At 41.4% G+C, this 17,572-nt stretch overlaps 2 protein-coding genes across 2 annotated transcripts; both read left to right on the top strand.

Moving 5' to 3' along the window:
• Positions 1 to 266: 266 nt before the first annotated feature.
• On the top strand, positions 267 to 8,856 carry LOC140273268 (volume-regulated anion channel subunit LRRC8D). The gene is made up of 6 exons (XM_072368788.1): positions 267 to 344; positions 843 to 1,211; positions 3,766 to 4,344; positions 4,614 to 4,864; positions 6,449 to 6,826; positions 6,918 to 8,856. The coding sequence occupies exons 2-6, from the start codon at positions 870 to 872 to the stop codon at positions 8,038 to 8,040; spliced, it is 2,673 nt and encodes an 890-aa protein (XP_072224889.1). The 5' UTR covers positions 267 to 344; positions 843 to 869; the 3' UTR covers positions 8,041 to 8,856.
• Positions 8,857 to 10,435: 1,579 nt separating this feature from the next.
• Positions 10,436 to 16,115, top strand: ddx39ab (DEAD (Asp-Glu-Ala-Asp) box polypeptide 39Ab). The gene is made up of 10 exons (XM_072368531.1): positions 10,436 to 10,535; positions 11,402 to 11,625; positions 12,803 to 12,930; positions 13,410 to 13,686; positions 13,805 to 13,923; positions 14,014 to 14,145; positions 14,485 to 14,594; positions 14,779 to 14,923; positions 15,046 to 15,193; positions 15,528 to 16,115. Exons 2-10 carry the CDS (start codon positions 11,418 to 11,420, stop codon positions 15,542 to 15,544), a joined length of 1,284 nt encoding a protein of 427 aa, XP_072224632.1. The 5' UTR covers positions 10,436 to 10,535; positions 11,402 to 11,417; the 3' UTR covers positions 15,545 to 16,115.
• Positions 16,116 to 17,572: the final 1,457 nt, after the last annotated feature.

Raw genomic sequence — 17,572 nt, 5'->3', positions numbered from 1 at the left:
AGTGTAAAACAGCTAATACCAGTTGTAACATTTTTCTAAGAACGTCCCCTGTGCGTATTACTTCTCACAGTTTTCCTCTGTGATTTAGTCCCGAAGGAATTAAAGGGTGCAGTCAAACCCCCAGTAGGCCTTCAACAGGCTTTTAGCGCTGCATTAGATTTTTCAGCCACATATCCACTGCTGCCATGGCAACTCTTGAAAAGCTCTGGGTCTGCCAGCTTAGGAGGAGTTTGTTGTAAGTGTCAGGAGGTTTCTCGCCACAGAACCAGGCAGTGTCAGCCTAAAGTTTCTGAAAGGCTGCACAAGAAAACTGAGAAAAGAAGTGGGAACGATTATCTAACCAGGTAGGTGAAAGCTAACCAAGGGCTATGGAAATAACTAGATTGCTATGAAAGAAAAGCCACCGACAGAAGTTGATCTTCAACATAAAAAAGTTGTTTCAAAGAGTTGTGGTTAGATGAGCCTTGTTTGCTTACCTGTAACTTGTCCACTTCAAACTACAAAAAGTTGTAGTTTGAAGTGGACACAAAGTGGACTCTAAAAAGTTGTCAAATTAAAAATCCACAATCGAATATGCAATAATCAAGATTCAAGCTCCTTTGGTTTGGTCCTATTTAAGAACTCACAAAACACAGCTAATCTGTCAAATCGCTACTGGGTGTAATTTGATTGTGTTTGCCATCACACATTTTGAGTCAAAAGTTACACAAACTGCTACAAGCCTGTGTGTGAGAGAGAGAAAAAAATAGATATTTAACGTGAAACTGAAAAAATGTGTTCATTGAAGACCACAGCATTCATAGAGTCAAGCCCACGTTTTCCCTCATGTTTTCATTTTACAGAAATCTGTGTAAAATCCTGAGGACATCATGTTTTCCCTGTCAGAGTTGGCACCTTTGACTCAGCAGCAGAATAGCTGTAAGCTGCTGAAGCCTTGGTGGGAGGTCTTCATGGACTACCTGGTGGTTCTGATGCTGATGACTTCGGTCCTAGCTTGTACTGAGCAGCTGTCCCGGGACAGAGTCGTGTGCATTCCTTCGGATACACTGGTTACTGCAAACACTAGCAATAGCATTCCATCAGCGGGTGGTGATGTGGACTTGACTCCCCCTCCAAAGCATATTCCACGCAAAGTTGGTCCAAGTCTTCATTCTGCAGCGCAGGGCCGACGCACACATCTGGTCTACCAGCAATACGTTTACATTAGCCAGGTACTGTAATGCTGTTGATTGCGCTTGCTGTTCAGAATGTAGCAAGACAACTGAGAGAGGAGAAAGATGTTGTCTGTAAAGCCATGTTACACAGCTATGATCAATATTTTACCAATGGATCTTTTGATTACTTGTAAGAGAAAGAAATTATTTATATGGATAAACAAATTCATTTATTATCATTTAACTCCAGCCTGTACATCTTTAAAGTATTCCGTTTTGTTTGGTTTTAACAGTATATTGCTGGTTAAAAACTCACCTGGTTAAACATACTGTTTTGTTTCATGACAGGCTATATTTTCTCTTTAACCTTAACAGTCATTTTTGGCAAGGGATAAGACTTTTTGTAGTCCTGGAAATATTTGTCAATCATGTTTATGAGAGCCTTTGTTTGCATGCACCTCAGAATAGTATTTCAATAGAATCTGCAATAGAATCCAATATTAAAATTCTCGAATCTACATTCAAACAATGAACAGCATGTGGAGGAGGTTAGTAGTGCAGAAATATCTGTCATCTTTTATGTTAATCTGCTGGTTATACTATAATATTGGTGGTTGTTTCTATTGGCTAAAGCTGCATTTTGACCACAGGAAACTTTTTTCAGGAACTAAGGTCTTTGGACAGTCCTTTCCTCAATCCCCTCCATTTCCACCCATAGAACCAGGAGCTAGACAAGATATTTTATCCCCAAAGATGGCTCTGCTAGGAAGGTAGTTGCTTATGAGAATACCTAGAAGCTTCTGGGTATGGCTTGCAGTACTGACACTTCAGTCGAGTAATTCCTGTGTTTTATTTATGATTTTCTGTTTCAGTCATCAAGTCTCCACCATAGTGTAGTAAAGTGGACAGAAATAGATGTTACTGTCAACAGAGGAGTTACGTTATGTTGTGTCCTGTGAGACATTTCACACTTCAGCTGACTCATCATTATCCGCCTGAGTTTCCCTGAAACTTAGACCTGACAAAAAATGCAAAAGTCTGATAAAAAAACAAAGGCTGTTTAAGTTCAGGCTGCTTTTGGGCGAAAGGTTCTTATGATATTAGACTACAACCTGTCCTTTTTCAGACAGGGTTCTATGGGCCCTTCTATAGATGGCAGCGACATAATGGTCATAGGCCATTTGTTCATACAACTCATATTGGCAAACTGTAATAAATAACTAATTTAGAAATAACTCATTTGAGCGTTCCACATCAGAGCAGATAACATTCTGAAGTTATTTGTTTACAAAACCACAAAGTGCTGTGGCAGGACAAAAAAAATTAGTTTTACATTCCGACTGTGTTTTCATCCTTCGTGTGCAGTTGCTCTTGCATACACTAGAGGTTGCAATTTCTTCTAACATAATTATGGAATCTAAATACTGTATAAAGAACTTTTCTAGTCTCATAGACCACTCAAAGCGCTTTTACACCCTTTCAACAAGCCACATTTGGCAACACGGTCTGTTTTGATTGGTCTGTTGCACTGGCCAGAGCCAGTCTCACCCACAATTCCTCATCATTTTGTTTGAATGTCTAATGTTGTGTGAGTGACATACATCTTTCCAGAGATGTACTTATGTGGAAGTTTTTTCAAGGAAGTTACAGTCTGTTTTACGCTATCTAAAATAACTACTTTTTAATGTTTTTTTTATTTATTTATTTTTTATGGTATGTGATTTATAGCACATGACATCAAAACACTTGATTTTGATGATTTAATGATGATGATCTGGATTTCAATCAGGTGAACATTTTTTTAGCTCCAAGTGAATCCCAGTGTTACACTTTGCACAATGAAGATCAGCATGTCATGTATAAAAAGGCATCCGTTTGCTAACACTCAGTGGGGTTACATGATGAGATTAACTCGAATATAGCCATAGTTGGGTTATGCTCCTTATTTGAGGAAGGGTAATTATCCTTGGATATATGGCGGTGAATGAATCGAATCACTGGCACAAAGTATGTCATACCCCGGTAAGATAGGTGGCGTTGTGCCCATTTCAACTATCGCTAATAGAGCTACTTCTGGTTGACGTCTTCACCACCAACAACAACAACAAAAGTCAGGCATTCAAGAAAAATGGCGAACGAAGAGCAAGATGAAGCTGCGTCCCTCTACATTTCGGTTATAATGAGCATGGTTATGGCACAAACAAAATGCACAACGGCTCATTCTCCATCGCGTTGTTTATTTCTTTCTGACGGCGGCGACAACAACAGTAATATAGTCTCCTTCGATTTCCGGGTGACGATCCCGTGAAAAAATCTCAAGCATGCGCAGAACGCTTAATCCGATCCACTGCCGTCTACAAGCATGTTCAGTGTTGGATTGAGTTATCTCGGGGTTTTAATTCGATCTCGAGTAACCCGATTGTCAGATTAAGGTGTCTACATGAACTGAATAACTCAGTCTTATTGTAATTTAGCCATTAATCCGATCCGATGGCACTCATGTAACCCCAATGACTGACTTTCATTTAAAAGTGTTTGATGTGTTGAAATAGCTTTTTTCTGCTTTTCTCAAGCTGGCCAAAAATTAGCTCTTGTCCTCCTGTCTGTCCAGGTGTGCTATCATGAGGCCTTGCCTTTGTGTTCCCGTTTCTTCCCCTACATGGCCCTGCTGCAGTCTCTAGTACTGGTAGCCAGTGGCTCTTTCTGGCTCCACTTCCCCCACACTTCGTCTCGCATAGAGCAGTTCCTAGCCATCTTGGCAAAATGCTGCGAGTCACCCTGGACATCTCAGGCCCTGTCCCATGCCGCACGCCAAGAAAACATCCAAGAGGTGAAGAGAAGACCACCTCAACCTCCCCCATCTTCAGATTCCTCTTCACCCCCAGTGAACCACACATACCGTTCAAGCATAGACTCTGGCACAGACAGCCCATTTCTAAAGAGGTCAGATAGTGCATCCTTAGCTGGACCTCCATCTCCTTGCCCCTCCACAATTTCTTGTAATTCTACAATGTCTTCTATATCCGTTGGCTCTGGGGAGCACTTTCCTGTTTCCAAGCCCTCGGTCATAGTTGACAGACCCAGGGAGGTAATAATTCTGGATAAAAGTGATGGGGAACAGGCCAGGGCACTGTTTGAAAGAGTCAGGAAATTCAGGTCTCACTGCGAAAGCTCAGCTGTCATTTATAAGGTAAGGGAATCTCTATTTAGTCTATGATTGTGACTAATCATAGACTAAATAGTTTGGCACCCTAACTACTTATTCTGTATAGTGAGACATTTTTTCCATGCTTTATTGTTCAATGAAAGAAACATTTTAATCTATAACAATCTGCTGTTCAGGTTCTTTTTAAAAGCAGTTACTAACTAATATAGCTGCAGGCTTTCTTTTTACAATGAAATCTCATGTCTTATTGAACTATGTCAAACTTTACAATTGACGCCCTTTTGTCTTTTCAGGTCTACTTGGCTCAGACAATATTCAAACTACTGATGGTTATGCTGATTGTGAGTTACACCATCCCTTTTCTCAGCTCCCTCTCCTTTAACCACATCTGTCACCTCGGGCAGAGCGCTCTGGTGGGCTATGCCACCTTTGAATGTATCCACGTGCTCTCATCGCTCCTGACCAAACTGCTCGTGGTATACCTGATGCTGCTGGGACTGTATGGTCTGCTTAACTTTTATACCCTCAGCTGGATTTGTCACAGGTCAGGACTTGTTGCAAGAGCATAGAATTTCACTAAACCATCTACATCAGGGATGTCAAACTCCGGTCCTCGAGGGCCGCTGTCCTGCAAGTTTTAAATGTTTCCCTGCTTCAACGCACCTGATTCAGATTAAATGAATCTCTTCAAAAGATTGTTACATTCTGCACAAACCAGCTAATGAGGCATTGATCTCAATCAGGTGTGTTGGAGTAGGGAAATATCTAAAACCTGCAGGACAACGGCCCTTGAGGACTGGAGTTTGACATCCCTGATCTACATAAACAGCAGAAAGAAAGTGACTAATGTGAAAGGCGTTGCTTGTAGTGATGAACCCACAGATCCACAAAGTTTTTTCACCTAATTTTTTTAACCCTCTGTCAGAATGTTGCTGTTCTGATTTACTCCTGCAGCTCTATTGAGCATTTGACACAGGAGTGGGTAGTTTGGTAAAAGAGCCAACAGATAAAGTTACATAAACAAATGATTAAATTAAGTCTTGTTTGTTAACTGTATTACTGTATTCCCCACATTACGCTACTGGTACCAATAGTTTCCCACCATCACAGACTTCCCAATTTAGATTCTTAGTATTACTGACAGAAATGCGAAATGCAACAAATCAACATTCTCCATTTAATTTTTTTTTTTTTTACATCTACTGAAGGAAATGCAAAGAATTTGAAACATATGTGTTAAATGCAAAGTTGAGAAGTTCTCTAAAATACATCATCAACTTATTAAATCTGTAAATTGCTCATTTGTATGAACCCTTATTTAATAGACACGAGCAAAATGAAAATTATTTTCAGTGTTTTCACTGATAAACTTAATTGTATTTAAGAATATATAAAAATCTAGCATTTGATGCAACACAGTCAAACCAAGTTGGGATGGATAAATGTTAACTGCTGTTACAACAGCTTTCCTATTAATTACACCTAATAATGGTTTGGGCGCTGAGAATATTAATGGTTATAGATTTTAAGAGGAATCTGTGTCCATTGTTGCTGAATCAAGGATTTTAGCTGGTCAGCAGTTTGTGGTTGTTGTCTGATTTTCTTCTTCATGATAACAGTTTTAGTAGGGGACAGATCTGGACTGCAGGCAGGTCAGTTAGCAATTAGCAGATTAACTGTTGACAGATTCTTACAGATGCTGCTTTTATATTCAATAAACTTTTCTGTCTTTCTTTTACTCTATCCCAACTCATTAGAGTGTTTCACTGGCATCAAATGCTTGGTTTGTATATATTTTCTAAAAAAAGGAAAGACAAATAAAGACAGGAAATATTTCTTTGTACTTGTGATTATTAGATAAAGGTTCAAGCAAATAAACAAAGTACAGATTTAGGTTTTTGTTGTGTTTCTTTTTAAGAAGTTATAATTTCTAAAAAAAATGGGGTTTGTAACTAACTAACTGAAACATAAAAATGCAACAAAATAATTCCCATGAGGTTGAACATACCAACTGTCCAATAATAGGATTATAATGCAATGCTGTATTTTTAGCTATGCTATTTTCTATGTGATATAATACTCATTGCGTTTTGTCTTTTGTTGCCGTTTTGGATCTGTCCCTATTCAGCTGTCTTCGACAATATTCCTTCCGCTCTCTAAAGGAGTGGTGGTCCCTAAGAGACGTCCCTGACCTCACAAATGACCTGGCCTTTCTTGTACACATGTTAGACCAGTATGATCCTTTGCTGGCCCAGCGCCTCTCCGTGTTTCTGTCCCCTGTCAGTGAGAGCAGGCTTGTGGAGGAAAGCTTGGAGAGGCGCTGGGGGGAGGAACAACTGCATGCCATGACAAGTGTGGATGGAGATGGCTGCACAAGACTGCAGCTGGTGGCCCTGCCACGCCTCCCTCCGGCCCTCTTCACCCTCAGCCAGCTACAGGTCCTCAAACTAGAGCTCATCACAAATGCCAGGTTTACTGCACAGGTGGCTAACATGAGCTCACTCAGGTGAGTTTTTACAGGTTATTGTTTCACTAATTTCTAGTTTTCCTTTTTTTTTGCCCTTAATTTAGACTTGTATTGTTTTTTCCAACAACAGGGAGCTCCACCTCTACCACTGCACAGCGACTGTGGTTCCTAGTGCACTTGCAGTCCTCCAGGAACGTCTGGAGGTCCTTCAACTCACCTTCACACAGGCGTCAGAGATCCCCAACTGGGTCCTCTCCCTTCGCAGCCTACATGAGCTCCACCTCTCTGGCCGCTTAAGCAGTGAGGGTAGCGTGGGCCGTAGCTGGGCCTTGGGGAGCCTACGTCAGTTACGTCATCTCCGTGTGCTTGTGATTCGTGGGATGTTACAGAGGATCCCTGGGGAATTGTGTGAGGTGGCGGGAAGCTTGGTGAGACTGGAGATCTGTAACGAGCGCACGAGACTACTTGTACTAACGGGACTGAAGCGAATGGTCGATCTAACAGAGCTGCACTTGCAGGACTGCCAGCTGGAGCGTTTGCCCTCTGCCCTTCTTGCTCTGACCAACCTGCGGACCCTTGACCTGCAGCACAACAACTTGAGAACTCTGGAGGAGCTGCTCAGTCTGGCTCACCTGAGACGTCTCTCTTGCCTTAAGCTTGCCTATAACCGTATCTTGGTACTGCCCGCCAGTATTGGCGTTCTTCGAGGCTTAGAGCTCCTGGATCTTTCAAACAACCAGCTCAAGAGTCTGCCCCCAGCACTCTTTACTCTCCGCCGCCTTCGTAGGCTCCTTCTATCCGGCAATCTGCTAAAGGAACTCCCCTTGGAAGTAAAGGCACTGAAGCTGATTACCGAGCTGGACCTCAGTGGAAACAGGTTAGAGAGCCTCCCTTCGGACCTCTTCGGTAGCTGTTTGGAGCTGCGCATCCTCAATGTGGCTCACAACTCTCTTGGTTCATTGCCCTGTGGGATTGCAGCTTTAAGTCAGTTGTACAGGTTGGACTTGCGTGGTAACAATCTGGAAGAGCTGCCTGTTGAGCTGGGCTGCTGTTCAGGTCTGTGTGGAGGTGGTCTCTTGGTTGAAAACTGGCTGTTTCTTTCCTTGCCTCCACATGTCAGAGACACCCTGAGCCATTCTTACACCACCAGTGGTACGTATTCAGAGGATCATTCCCGGCCAGAGTCTGACAGTTTCCCATACTTCTCTCCGACACAGTGGAGCTTCTTTTCAGCCCTGGAATCACAGATATAAGGCTAATGACCAGTGTGGGGGGGGCAATGTGTTAAACGTCTTTTTTAATCCATTGGAATTCTCAGATTACTTTTTTGTAGTAACAAGTTAACTTGTACGTTAGTTTTACAAACAAAGGTAATGGTTACTGGTTACTTTTTCAAAAAAAGCAGTCTGTTATTGTTGGCATTGCACCACAATGGCTAGTGCAATCTATTGCTAGGTCAACTTGGCTAAAAATGGTGGCAGTCTAAATGCAACTCACTTTATGGAGGCTTTCAGGATATTCTCATTACAAGCTTTGACTGTCACCCAATTGACTGTATTAAATGTGATGTAATAAACAAAAAACATTTATGTGATTTTAACCTTGGTGTAATGTTACACATGTAAGGTATTTGAGAACTTAATACCTATTTAGTTTATCCTGCTGCTTGGTGTCGTTGAATAGTGTTTTCTGAGTTGGCCCTTCCTATTTTAGAGGTCTTTGGGTCACATCAGTTGTTTCTAATGGGGCTTAATATATTCAATATATTGTCTATTTGTATTTAGCCCTGAATTTGGATTGTGTTGAGTTTTATTTTTAATCTGTATGTGTCTTTTTGTTATGTTTGTTGTTAGCTTGTTGGTTAATATTGAGTATTGGAACTTATTTAGAGCGCCTCGGTGACCGTTGCTTTATGTATAATAAGTATGTGGTTGGAGATGGAATCCCTCCTGCATGTATGCGTATGCATGTTTGCGTCTCTGGTATGCTTTAAACTAGACCCAAAAGGGCTTGGGTGTTCCATATGTTTAAAAGTTTAATTATTTTGTTTTGGTTTTTTTTAAGAAACAGCCCAGAGTAAGTATATATTAATAAAGCTAAATTCCCAATAAATCTGCTCTTTTTCACTTGTTTTTCAGATTTTCACTGTCAGGCACATCAGAATTGTTATTGAAAATCTGCCCATCAAGACTACACGTCAACTTGCGATCGCTTAAAGTATTTCCAGACGGTCACTCTGCTTGAATAAAATCCTGATTTTATAACTGCAGTGTCATCAAACAAAAAATCAAAAAATCACCAATCAAGTCCCCTGTGTGGTGAATTTTACTATTTTTCCATGTACGATGATCTCCTGCAGAAAGTTGGAAACTACGGAATGTCTTGTCTACATTATTCTCCATAACACTGCAGCGACCGACATATTTTTTTTAATCACTCAACTGCACTCAGCTGTGCATGATAGTCTTACAGGGCTGTGTTTTTTTTTGCTAAAACATTAATGACTCACATAAGAATTAACATGTGCACGAATACACATATTTTTGTAAGTTTGTTTCATTCCTACCAAAAAAAAGGAATATTTATACAGAACTACATTCTACATAACAGGAAATATGATCATTTTGTGAAGATTTCTGCTGATCTGCTTCTTTCTGACTCCCTTCCAGTTAGTCACTGTATTATGTAAGTGTTTACATGTCATCAAGTAATAAAGTTGGCAATGAAACAAATTCTGAAATCATTATATATAGATGGGATGATAAGGCTTGATCAATTTAATTTACAAAGCCTTTTTATTATTATTATTATTACCTCTCCCAAAGGAAAACTTTTTTTTTATTTCACAGAACTTTCATTTTATAATACAACATTTATCTCAGATCTCTTTTGACTACAGTGGCTTTATATAAATGAAGGATTGTTGCATTTTTGAGTCAGACACACAAAGCAGCTGCACTCGAGACAGGTTGGATCAGAAAACAGTCATGCCAAGCATCTGGTGGTGCTGCTTAGTCTGACACCGCCCTTTGCTGGAATGAAAGAACAAAAGAGTCACTGTACCTCAGTAGTCTTAATTAGGTTTGTTGCATTTAAAAAACTAAACACCCAACTCCTGCATCCAGTGTGTCCCCATGATCAAACAGGTCTTTTACTCTAGTTTGTGCTTTCTCTGCCCTCCGCAGACCCTTTGCAGTATTACTGCTCATCCCTCTTATTCTTGTTTTTTATCAGTTTTTCAATTTGAATGTCATGCAGGGTGCCATGTACTTGTTTCACTGTTCCAATGCAGCTGAGGGTATTTTGTAAAAATAGAAAGACTTAAACCTCAAAGCTAAAAAAGATAGTGGAATGTCTGATTTTAGCAGTACAAGAAAACTGCTGTCTCGTGACTCGCTTTGAATTTGAGGCCAAAAAAGCCTTGTAAGATGAAACATTTCGGTTAACGTTTATGGTTATTGTATGAGTACATTTTAGCTAATTAAGAGTTTTATTTATTCATTCTTTATGTCCGTCGTGAGCCCCCATACAATAGTGAAACGCCGCTCTATCCCGCTTTTTTAAACTGCGAGGTACTGCGGCACACTTTTCCTCCAATCACTGGCAGGTTTTGTCAGCGTTCAACCAAATCCACCAATGATATCATTTTGCTTTCCAGAGCAGGCGGGACGTCCGGTTGCTCGTATAAACTAACTGAGGCCTCTCCATGCGGTTTTGATCCGGTAGACTCTGGGCTAACACCGTTAAGGTAAGCGGTTTAAATAGATTTTACTGTGGCAGATTAATAATTTTCAAAGCTCATGTTAACGCTAAGGAAGTCTTAAATTATATTTAGTAAGGTTTAGTCAAAGAGTAGCTGCTTCTGTTTGAAACTCATTGTTGGTTCGTAGGAGAGGTGTAAGATTGGTTTCTGTAGCTTAGCATCGAATAGCTTAGCCAGCCCACCAGTTTTTCACAAATTTGTTACTACTCTCAAAATGCGCGGCCTTGATCAACATATCTTACCATAGGTGTAATATTAGCTGCTCATGTTCGAGACAGAATTCCGCCGGTGTGAACCGTTGTTGCCTTTACGCAAGTTAGCTCGCCACGTTAGCAGTGGTTATGCAACACAATGGCTTTTCAGTTTGGTTAATGCTAGGAAGCTAACCGGTTTGGCCAACTCGACGGTGTCGCTCATGAGCTTGGCTTTAATGTTTAAAATACGTGTGTGAGTACACACCGTGGGTGACTTTTTCGTGCCGTTAAAGCAAAAATGCACTGTGGGGTAGGCGTCTAAGGAAACTTTCTCACAAAAAGCAGTTACAGCTCGCTCGCCGGCCTTGTGTAATCTAATGGAGCTGGGTTCAGGGTATGCCGTATCAGAGTGGGATGTACATCATAGCTGATATCACCAACAATGCAAACTCGGATACACATACTGCATCCTAAATGTGGTCAGAATTATCTTCCTTAACTTGTGGTATATGAATAAACGCTACAGAAGCGCACCGTGTGGGTATATTTAAATGATTCCCACCGTTACGCCTTCACAAAGCCAGTTATTTACCCACCCCTCACAAAGGCGAACCTCTCTACGAGTAATAAGGCAAGGCTGTGGTTTCTGTTTTCTAGACAAACAAACCACACAATGGCTGAGAACGACGTTGATAATGAGCTGCTTGACTATGAAGATGACGATGAGCCCCAAGGAGCCCCCGAAAGTGCCACCACTGCAGGCAAGAAGGAGGTGAAGGGTTCCTACGTTTCCATCCACAGCTCCGGCTTCAGGGATTTCCTTCTCAAGCCAGAGCTGCTCCGTGCCATCATTGACTGTGGTTTTGAGCATCCATCTGAAGGTGAGTGTCACATGGTTTTCCTTCATTATCTCATATTATATTGACATAGGTTTTTTTTGTCAATATCACTTCTAAAATGTATAAGTTATGTGGCAGTCATTGCGGCATACTAACTGAACGCTTTCCAACAGCCTGTTTTTTTTATCCCCAAATCACAACAATAGTGGCCAGAGAAGCGCTAATCAGCTGTTGAATCTTTGGGATTCAAGTAAAAAATGTTTGCATCGTTCCATTGTCAGTCCCAGAGGTCTGATTCTGTATAAAGTGAATCAAACATGATCTGCATTGTGATGTGGGAGGCACAGTAAGCGTGTTTAGGTGAAACATTAAAAAAGACAAAATATTGCACTTTTAAAATGCATGTGAACATTTTAGTCTGAATTAAATCAATGTTCTCCAAATCGGACTAACACCCAGGCGGTGAGGTACATTTGTTCATACGCTCACTGGACACAAGTGGACGGAGGCGCTCTGTGCGTGCTCAAGAGTGAAATCTTTTTGTATCTGTAAAAGCATAAGAACCTGTTTAAATGACCATAATAGCTTCTCGCATTCACATGTTTTTCTGTTTCTTTTGTCGGGGATGCTTTGTTTTATCGCTCGATTCCACTTCCGTGCGCCTGTACCGTTACTAGGACGGTGGTCCACTCAGTCACGTTGAGCTGCGACTTTCCTGAGTGACGGGCAGGAAGTCACGGCGTCGGGAGGACTCAAAAGCTTGCTTTCTGTCATCTTTTAATGTAACAGATGAAAGTCCTCGTGAACAAGTCGCCGTCGAGCTTAAAATCGTGCAACAGTTGATGCTGATGGGCTTTCGTCAGCAGTGATCTGACGGAGTGGAACAACTGAACTTAGTGTGGACTTGCTCTAATTAAACCTTAAAACAGTTAATGGTGGAACGTGTAAACTGAACACCAGAGTCTTCTATAGAAAGTAGTTTATAGTGAATTAATTATAAATGCATTAAAAGGCCATCTTTGTTTATTTTATTTCTTGTGTAGTTTTGGAGAAAATTGTGAGTTACGAAATAGTCAGTGTTACTTTATGAATATGCAGCTTATTTGTTTTCCAGCACCTGTGTCTCTGCTCTGTCCGATAGCTTTACTGTGAATGTTGTTTGTGGCTTTAACGTTAATGGTGTTTGTTTTGTTTTTTCCATTTTTCTTTCTGAATTAAGTCCAGCATGAATGCATCCCACAAGCCATCCTGGGCATGGACATCCTGTGCCAAGCCAAATCTGGTATGGGCAAGACGGCCGTGTTTGTGTTGGCCACACTGCAACAGATTGAACCTGTTGACGGGCAGGTCAGTATGTGTGTTTGTTAAGCTGAATTAAGAGAGCTGACCTTTGGCTTCAGATCTTTTTTCACTTCAACACTTATTTTAATAAGTTAATAGCATCCTACGGAAACAAATGGCAAAACACCTCAGACGAAGTGAAACAACAAAGGAAATTCTTAGCTTGCTGAAAGACCAGTCTCATGAGAAGGATGCCACTATGTTGCCCGTTACTTCTCAGATGATACCAGCTGTGAATTTATTGCAGTTATCAACTGATCTTGAGGCTTATCGGTTGAATGATGGCTGTTAGACTTACATTACGATAACATGGTGTTTTAAAAAAAAAAAAGGCTATGTAGCTGGATTAGAAGCTATCGGACATGAGTTCTAAAGTGATCGTATTATTATTATTTTTAATGTGTTGAATGAGCAGCTGATGATCAAAATATATGGATATGGATCAAATGGTCATATTGCAACGTGTCTTACTCTGATTTCCACAGGTGTCCGTATTAGTCATGTGCCACACGCGAGAGTTGGCCTTCCAGATCAGTAAAGAGTACGAGCGCTTCTCTAAGTACATGCCCACTGTAAAAGCAGCAGTATTCTTCGGTGGCCTGGCTATCAAGAAGGACGAGGAAGTCCTGAAGAAGAACTGCCCTCACATCGTGGTCGGAACACCGGGTCGGATCCTCGCTCTGATCCGCAACAAGACTCTAAGTCTGAAAAATGTCAAGCACTTCGTCCTGGATGAGTGCGACAAGATGCTGGAGCAGCTAGGTGCGTTTGTCCCCCGCCGGCTCTGGCCGAGTTCTCTGTGACGCAGTCCAAACATTGTACACGATGAGAATCGAAATGTATTGACAACTGCATGGTTTTGGCCCCTGTTGTGTGGCAGACATGAGGCGCGACGTTCAGGACATCTTCAGGATCACACCCCACGAGAAGCAGGTCATGATGTTCAGCGCGACGCTGAGTAAGGAGATCCGGCCGGTCTGCCGCAAATTTATGCAAGATGTAAGTGAACAAGCTGCTGTTGACGTTTTGTTTTTGCTCCTTTTACTGAAATAAATGCTTAAAATGTCCCACCTGTCGCCTGCTGTGCAGCCCATGGAGGTGTTTGTGGATGATGAGACCAAACTTACTCTCCACGGCCTGCAACAGTACTACTGCAAGTTGAAGGACAGCGAGAAAAACCGCAAGCTCTTCGACCTTCTTGACGTGTTGGAGTTCAATCAGGTAAGTCAGTGGAGCTCGAACATGTTATCCACTGTGGTGGTGTGTGTGTGTTTCAGTGAGAGGATAATTCCACTTATGATTGTACAGAAAATATTGAGAAGAAGCATGTTGGATTGTTTTTAATTAGTCTTAAAGGTTGAAACAGGAAATCTTTTGTGTTCAGGAGGTAAAATGCAGCTACCAGACAGAGTTGGATCAATCCACCTGTTTTATTGTTGGTCCAAACTCAAAGGGGTTTAATTCAAGTTGCCAGTATTTTGAATTTGATTGGAATATAGTCAAAGTCCAACGTGTGGTTGTAGTTGGTTCAGTAACGAAGTGCCCTCGCTTTGCCTCTAGGTGGTGATCTTCGTCAAGTCAGTCCAGCGCTGCATCGCTCTGTCTCAGCTTCTGGTGGAACAAAATTTCCCTGCTATTGCCATCCACAGGGGAATGAATCAGGAAGAAAGGTGAAACCCTCATATTCTCATCTTCAACTTTGTGATTCGTAAATGCGCTCCGTGGAGGTCGACTCGCTGGGAAGCGTGATGTCTCGTCATTTTTGCTTGACTCGTTCACTTCAAAGGAAGATGCCTTCCGCAGCTGTGTTGCTAATCCCCTCGCTGGCTCTGTTCTCCCTCTTACCCCTTGCAGACTGTCTCGCTATCAGCAGTTCAAAGACTTCCAAAGGCGGATCCTGGTGGCAACTAACCTCTTTGGCCGAGGGATGGACATTGAGAGAGTGAACATCGTCTTTAACTACGACATGCCAGAAGATTCTGACACCTATTTGCATAGAGTGAGTACATTTCTTATTTATCCGTTTTCAGTGTGTGTTTCCCCCCTCTCACCAGTTTCATACCCTTTTAATAGCCCATAATGTGATATTGACACTCACTCACACCTCTCTGCATCCACCAGGTCGCCCGTGCTGGAAGGTTTGGGACCAAAGGCCTGGCTATAACCTTTGTGTCTGACGAGACCGATGCCAAGACTCTGAACGATGTGCAGGACCGCTTTGAGGTCAATGTGGCCGAGCTGCCAGATGAGATTGACATCTCATCTTACAGTAAGTTCTTCCATGACAGTCGATGCGTGCCAAACGCAGTGCTTTGTTTGATTTTTAAAGTCGGCTTTGAGTGTAGGACTTTAAAGGTGTAACTATCAAACCATAATGTTGCTGCTGAAGACCTCCATAGAGATAATAATAATAATAATAATAATAATTATGGCAGCAACACAGTTGGTGCTGTCATGTAACCGCAGAGCTCTTATCAAATCCCATACATGTTTAACCTGCTGGTGAAAAGTCGGTATGGTCAGCTGTGGCTCATTGTGCAAATCTTTGACATGCTCGGCTAATGCCTCCCCTCTTCTCCTCCCCCCTTCTCCTCCCCCCTCAGTTGAACAGTCCAGATGAGTCCTCCAGCCAAACAGAAGTCTCCTCTTCATGGATCTTGTCTCGTGTTTGGAAGTAGTTGTACTTCACCGTTGATTCGAAAGCTCTGCACGTCTGTTCACCAAACATTTATTTTTATTGTCAGTTTTTGTGGAAAGGGGGGGGGGGTATGGTTTTAATTTGTCTTTACAGATTTTTTTTTTTTTTTTTTGCTCAATTAAAACTTTTTATAAAATGTCATTTTATCATTGTGGTCTCTTAAGAGATGCTCGTCTTCACTCTGTTTTTCATTGATTTCGGTGTAGAGCAGAGCTTCAGGGAAAACATTCAGAATAGATGCGCGGGGGGGGGGGGACCTCACAGCATTTTTAAGCTTCCCTTCCTGTCCAAGCTAGATTTGTTTTGAAGTTTTGTATTTTTATCCCCTCCCCCTCAGTGCAAAAAGATGTTAATCTTCAGATGGTAATCGGTTGTTCATATAGTGGCATTTGAGTAATTGGCTCACATGGCAGCTCTTTTTACAAATTTCTAACTGAATGCCTTCAATAAATGAGGTCACCAAGTGGACTTGTAGTGGTGAATTTGCTCATTTTGATTAAGTATGTAATTGATTACCTGTTTAAGAAAGGAAGAAAAAAAAAACTGATGCTCACTATGTATGGCTTGGTTATTTCTGCTTACATCCTGTTTACCAGCTTTCAAGAGAAGTGTGACAAACAATGGTTTCTTAGCCTCAAGTTTTAGTAGTCTGTTTGTTTTTTAAAACATTTTATAGGCATGACTTGTAATACAGATGGTATTAAAGTACATTACTAGCCATAAAGTCATCATGCTTTCAAATGGGCACGTAATGCTCCTAAAGGATCTGAACCCTTCCTTGTTCAGTGCTAAACTATACATGGACTACTTCAGTATAATGATTGGCCCTTATACAGCAGATTGAAACTACAAAGAAGTTAAAAGTCCATCTGTACATAGCTGCTCTATAGTGTTCCTTAACAAAACTAGACATACAGTCCCAAAACCACAGCATCTACAAGGCCAAACACCAAAAACAAAACAAAAAAAAGGGATAGAACTGGAGACCAACAAAGGTTTTGGGGCAGCAGTTTCCCCTACAAAAGAAAGTTTAAGCATTGCAAATATTTTCCTAATTCACAGAAAAACGGCAAAAAGAAAAATAGGTCTAATCTTCTGATACTGTGACAGGAAAAAGAAAAACTTCTGAAGGTAGCATCTCCAATATGTTACTTTTACAGTAAAATATACAAGTCTGTTAAAAATGAAGCCTCAATCTATCTGCATTACATTCGCATGTGACATCAGATCAGTCATTTATCACGGCTGCCGTAAGGTGCTCAATCTAATCCAAGACTAGTAAAAGAAGATGCTCGGCTTCTTCAGTCAGCAAATGATCCAAGCTGCAAAACATCACAGAAACCCTAGATCTGGTTTCTTTTTCTTTTTTTTTCGCTTATAGTTTTGCAGCTTTAGTCCTAACATAAAGCTCCTCTCGGGACTGTCAAGTCAGCATTTCTCCGAATCGGACACCTCTTTTAACGTGAAAAGACACGAGTTCTTGTTTTGTTTCAGTGACGTGCCGCGCCGCTCAATTACAGGCCAGATTAGGCACCAGAGCGGTTCCACCCACAAGTCACAAATTACATGTTTACCTCAGCACACACGCAGTTTTTAGATTTTATTTTTATAGCAAACCCAGAGACTGGCTGATTTTTTTTTCCCTCTCACTGCCCCGCAGAGATTGTAATTTGCCCAGAATTAGGTGGTCGACTTCTTGACGCCAGAATCCCAAGCTTGTTCTTCTGGTGCTTGCTAAATGTCTCAGTTTCTTGTGGAGGCAAGGCAGGAGATGAGTCCAGCTGTGTAAACAACCTTTGACATATTCTCTCCGAATGTGTACATATCGACCCATAAGGTTAAACTCTTAGGTCCTGTCAAACTCCTTCCCCTGTACTCTTTGACATCCATCATTAGATAAGGTTTTTCTGACTAATGTGACCCTGGGGTCAAGTCCCTGATCCGTAAGAG

The sequence above is a fragment of the Leuresthes tenuis genome, unplaced genomic scaffold (genome assembly GCF_036924035.1).
Source record: "Leuresthes tenuis unplaced genomic scaffold, fLeuTen1.0.hap1 SCAF_17, whole genome shotgun sequence".
NCBI lineage: Eukaryota > Metazoa > Chordata > Actinopteri > Atheriniformes > Atherinopsidae > Leuresthes > Leuresthes tenuis.
Note: the sequence above shows the minus strand (reverse complement) of the source record. Positions and strands in the feature narration are given on the sequence as shown.

Coding starts and splice junctions, on each gene's coding strand:
- LOC140273268 (XM_072368788.1), top strand. CDS start 870: ATGTTTTCCCTGTCAGAGTTGGCACCTTTGACTCAGCAGCAGAATAGC. Junction 4,865..6,448: donor CTCAGCTGGATTTGTCACAG/GTCAGGACTTGT, acceptor GTCCCTATTCAG/CTGTCTTCGACAATATTCCT. Junction 6,827..6,917: donor GCTAACATGAGCTCACTCAG/GTGAGTTTTTAC, acceptor TTCCAACAACAG/GGAGCTCCACCTCTACCACT.
- ddx39ab (XM_072368531.1), top strand. CDS start 11,418: ATGGCTGAGAACGACGTTGATAATGAGCTGCTTGACTATGAAGATGAC. Junction 13,687..13,804: donor CAAGATGCTGGAGCAGCTAG/GTGCGTTTGTCC, acceptor GTTGTGTGGCAG/ACATGAGGCGCGACGTTCAG. Junction 13,924..14,013: donor GCCGCAAATTTATGCAAGAT/GTAAGTGAACAA, acceptor CCTGCTGTGCAG/CCCATGGAGGTGTTTGTGGA.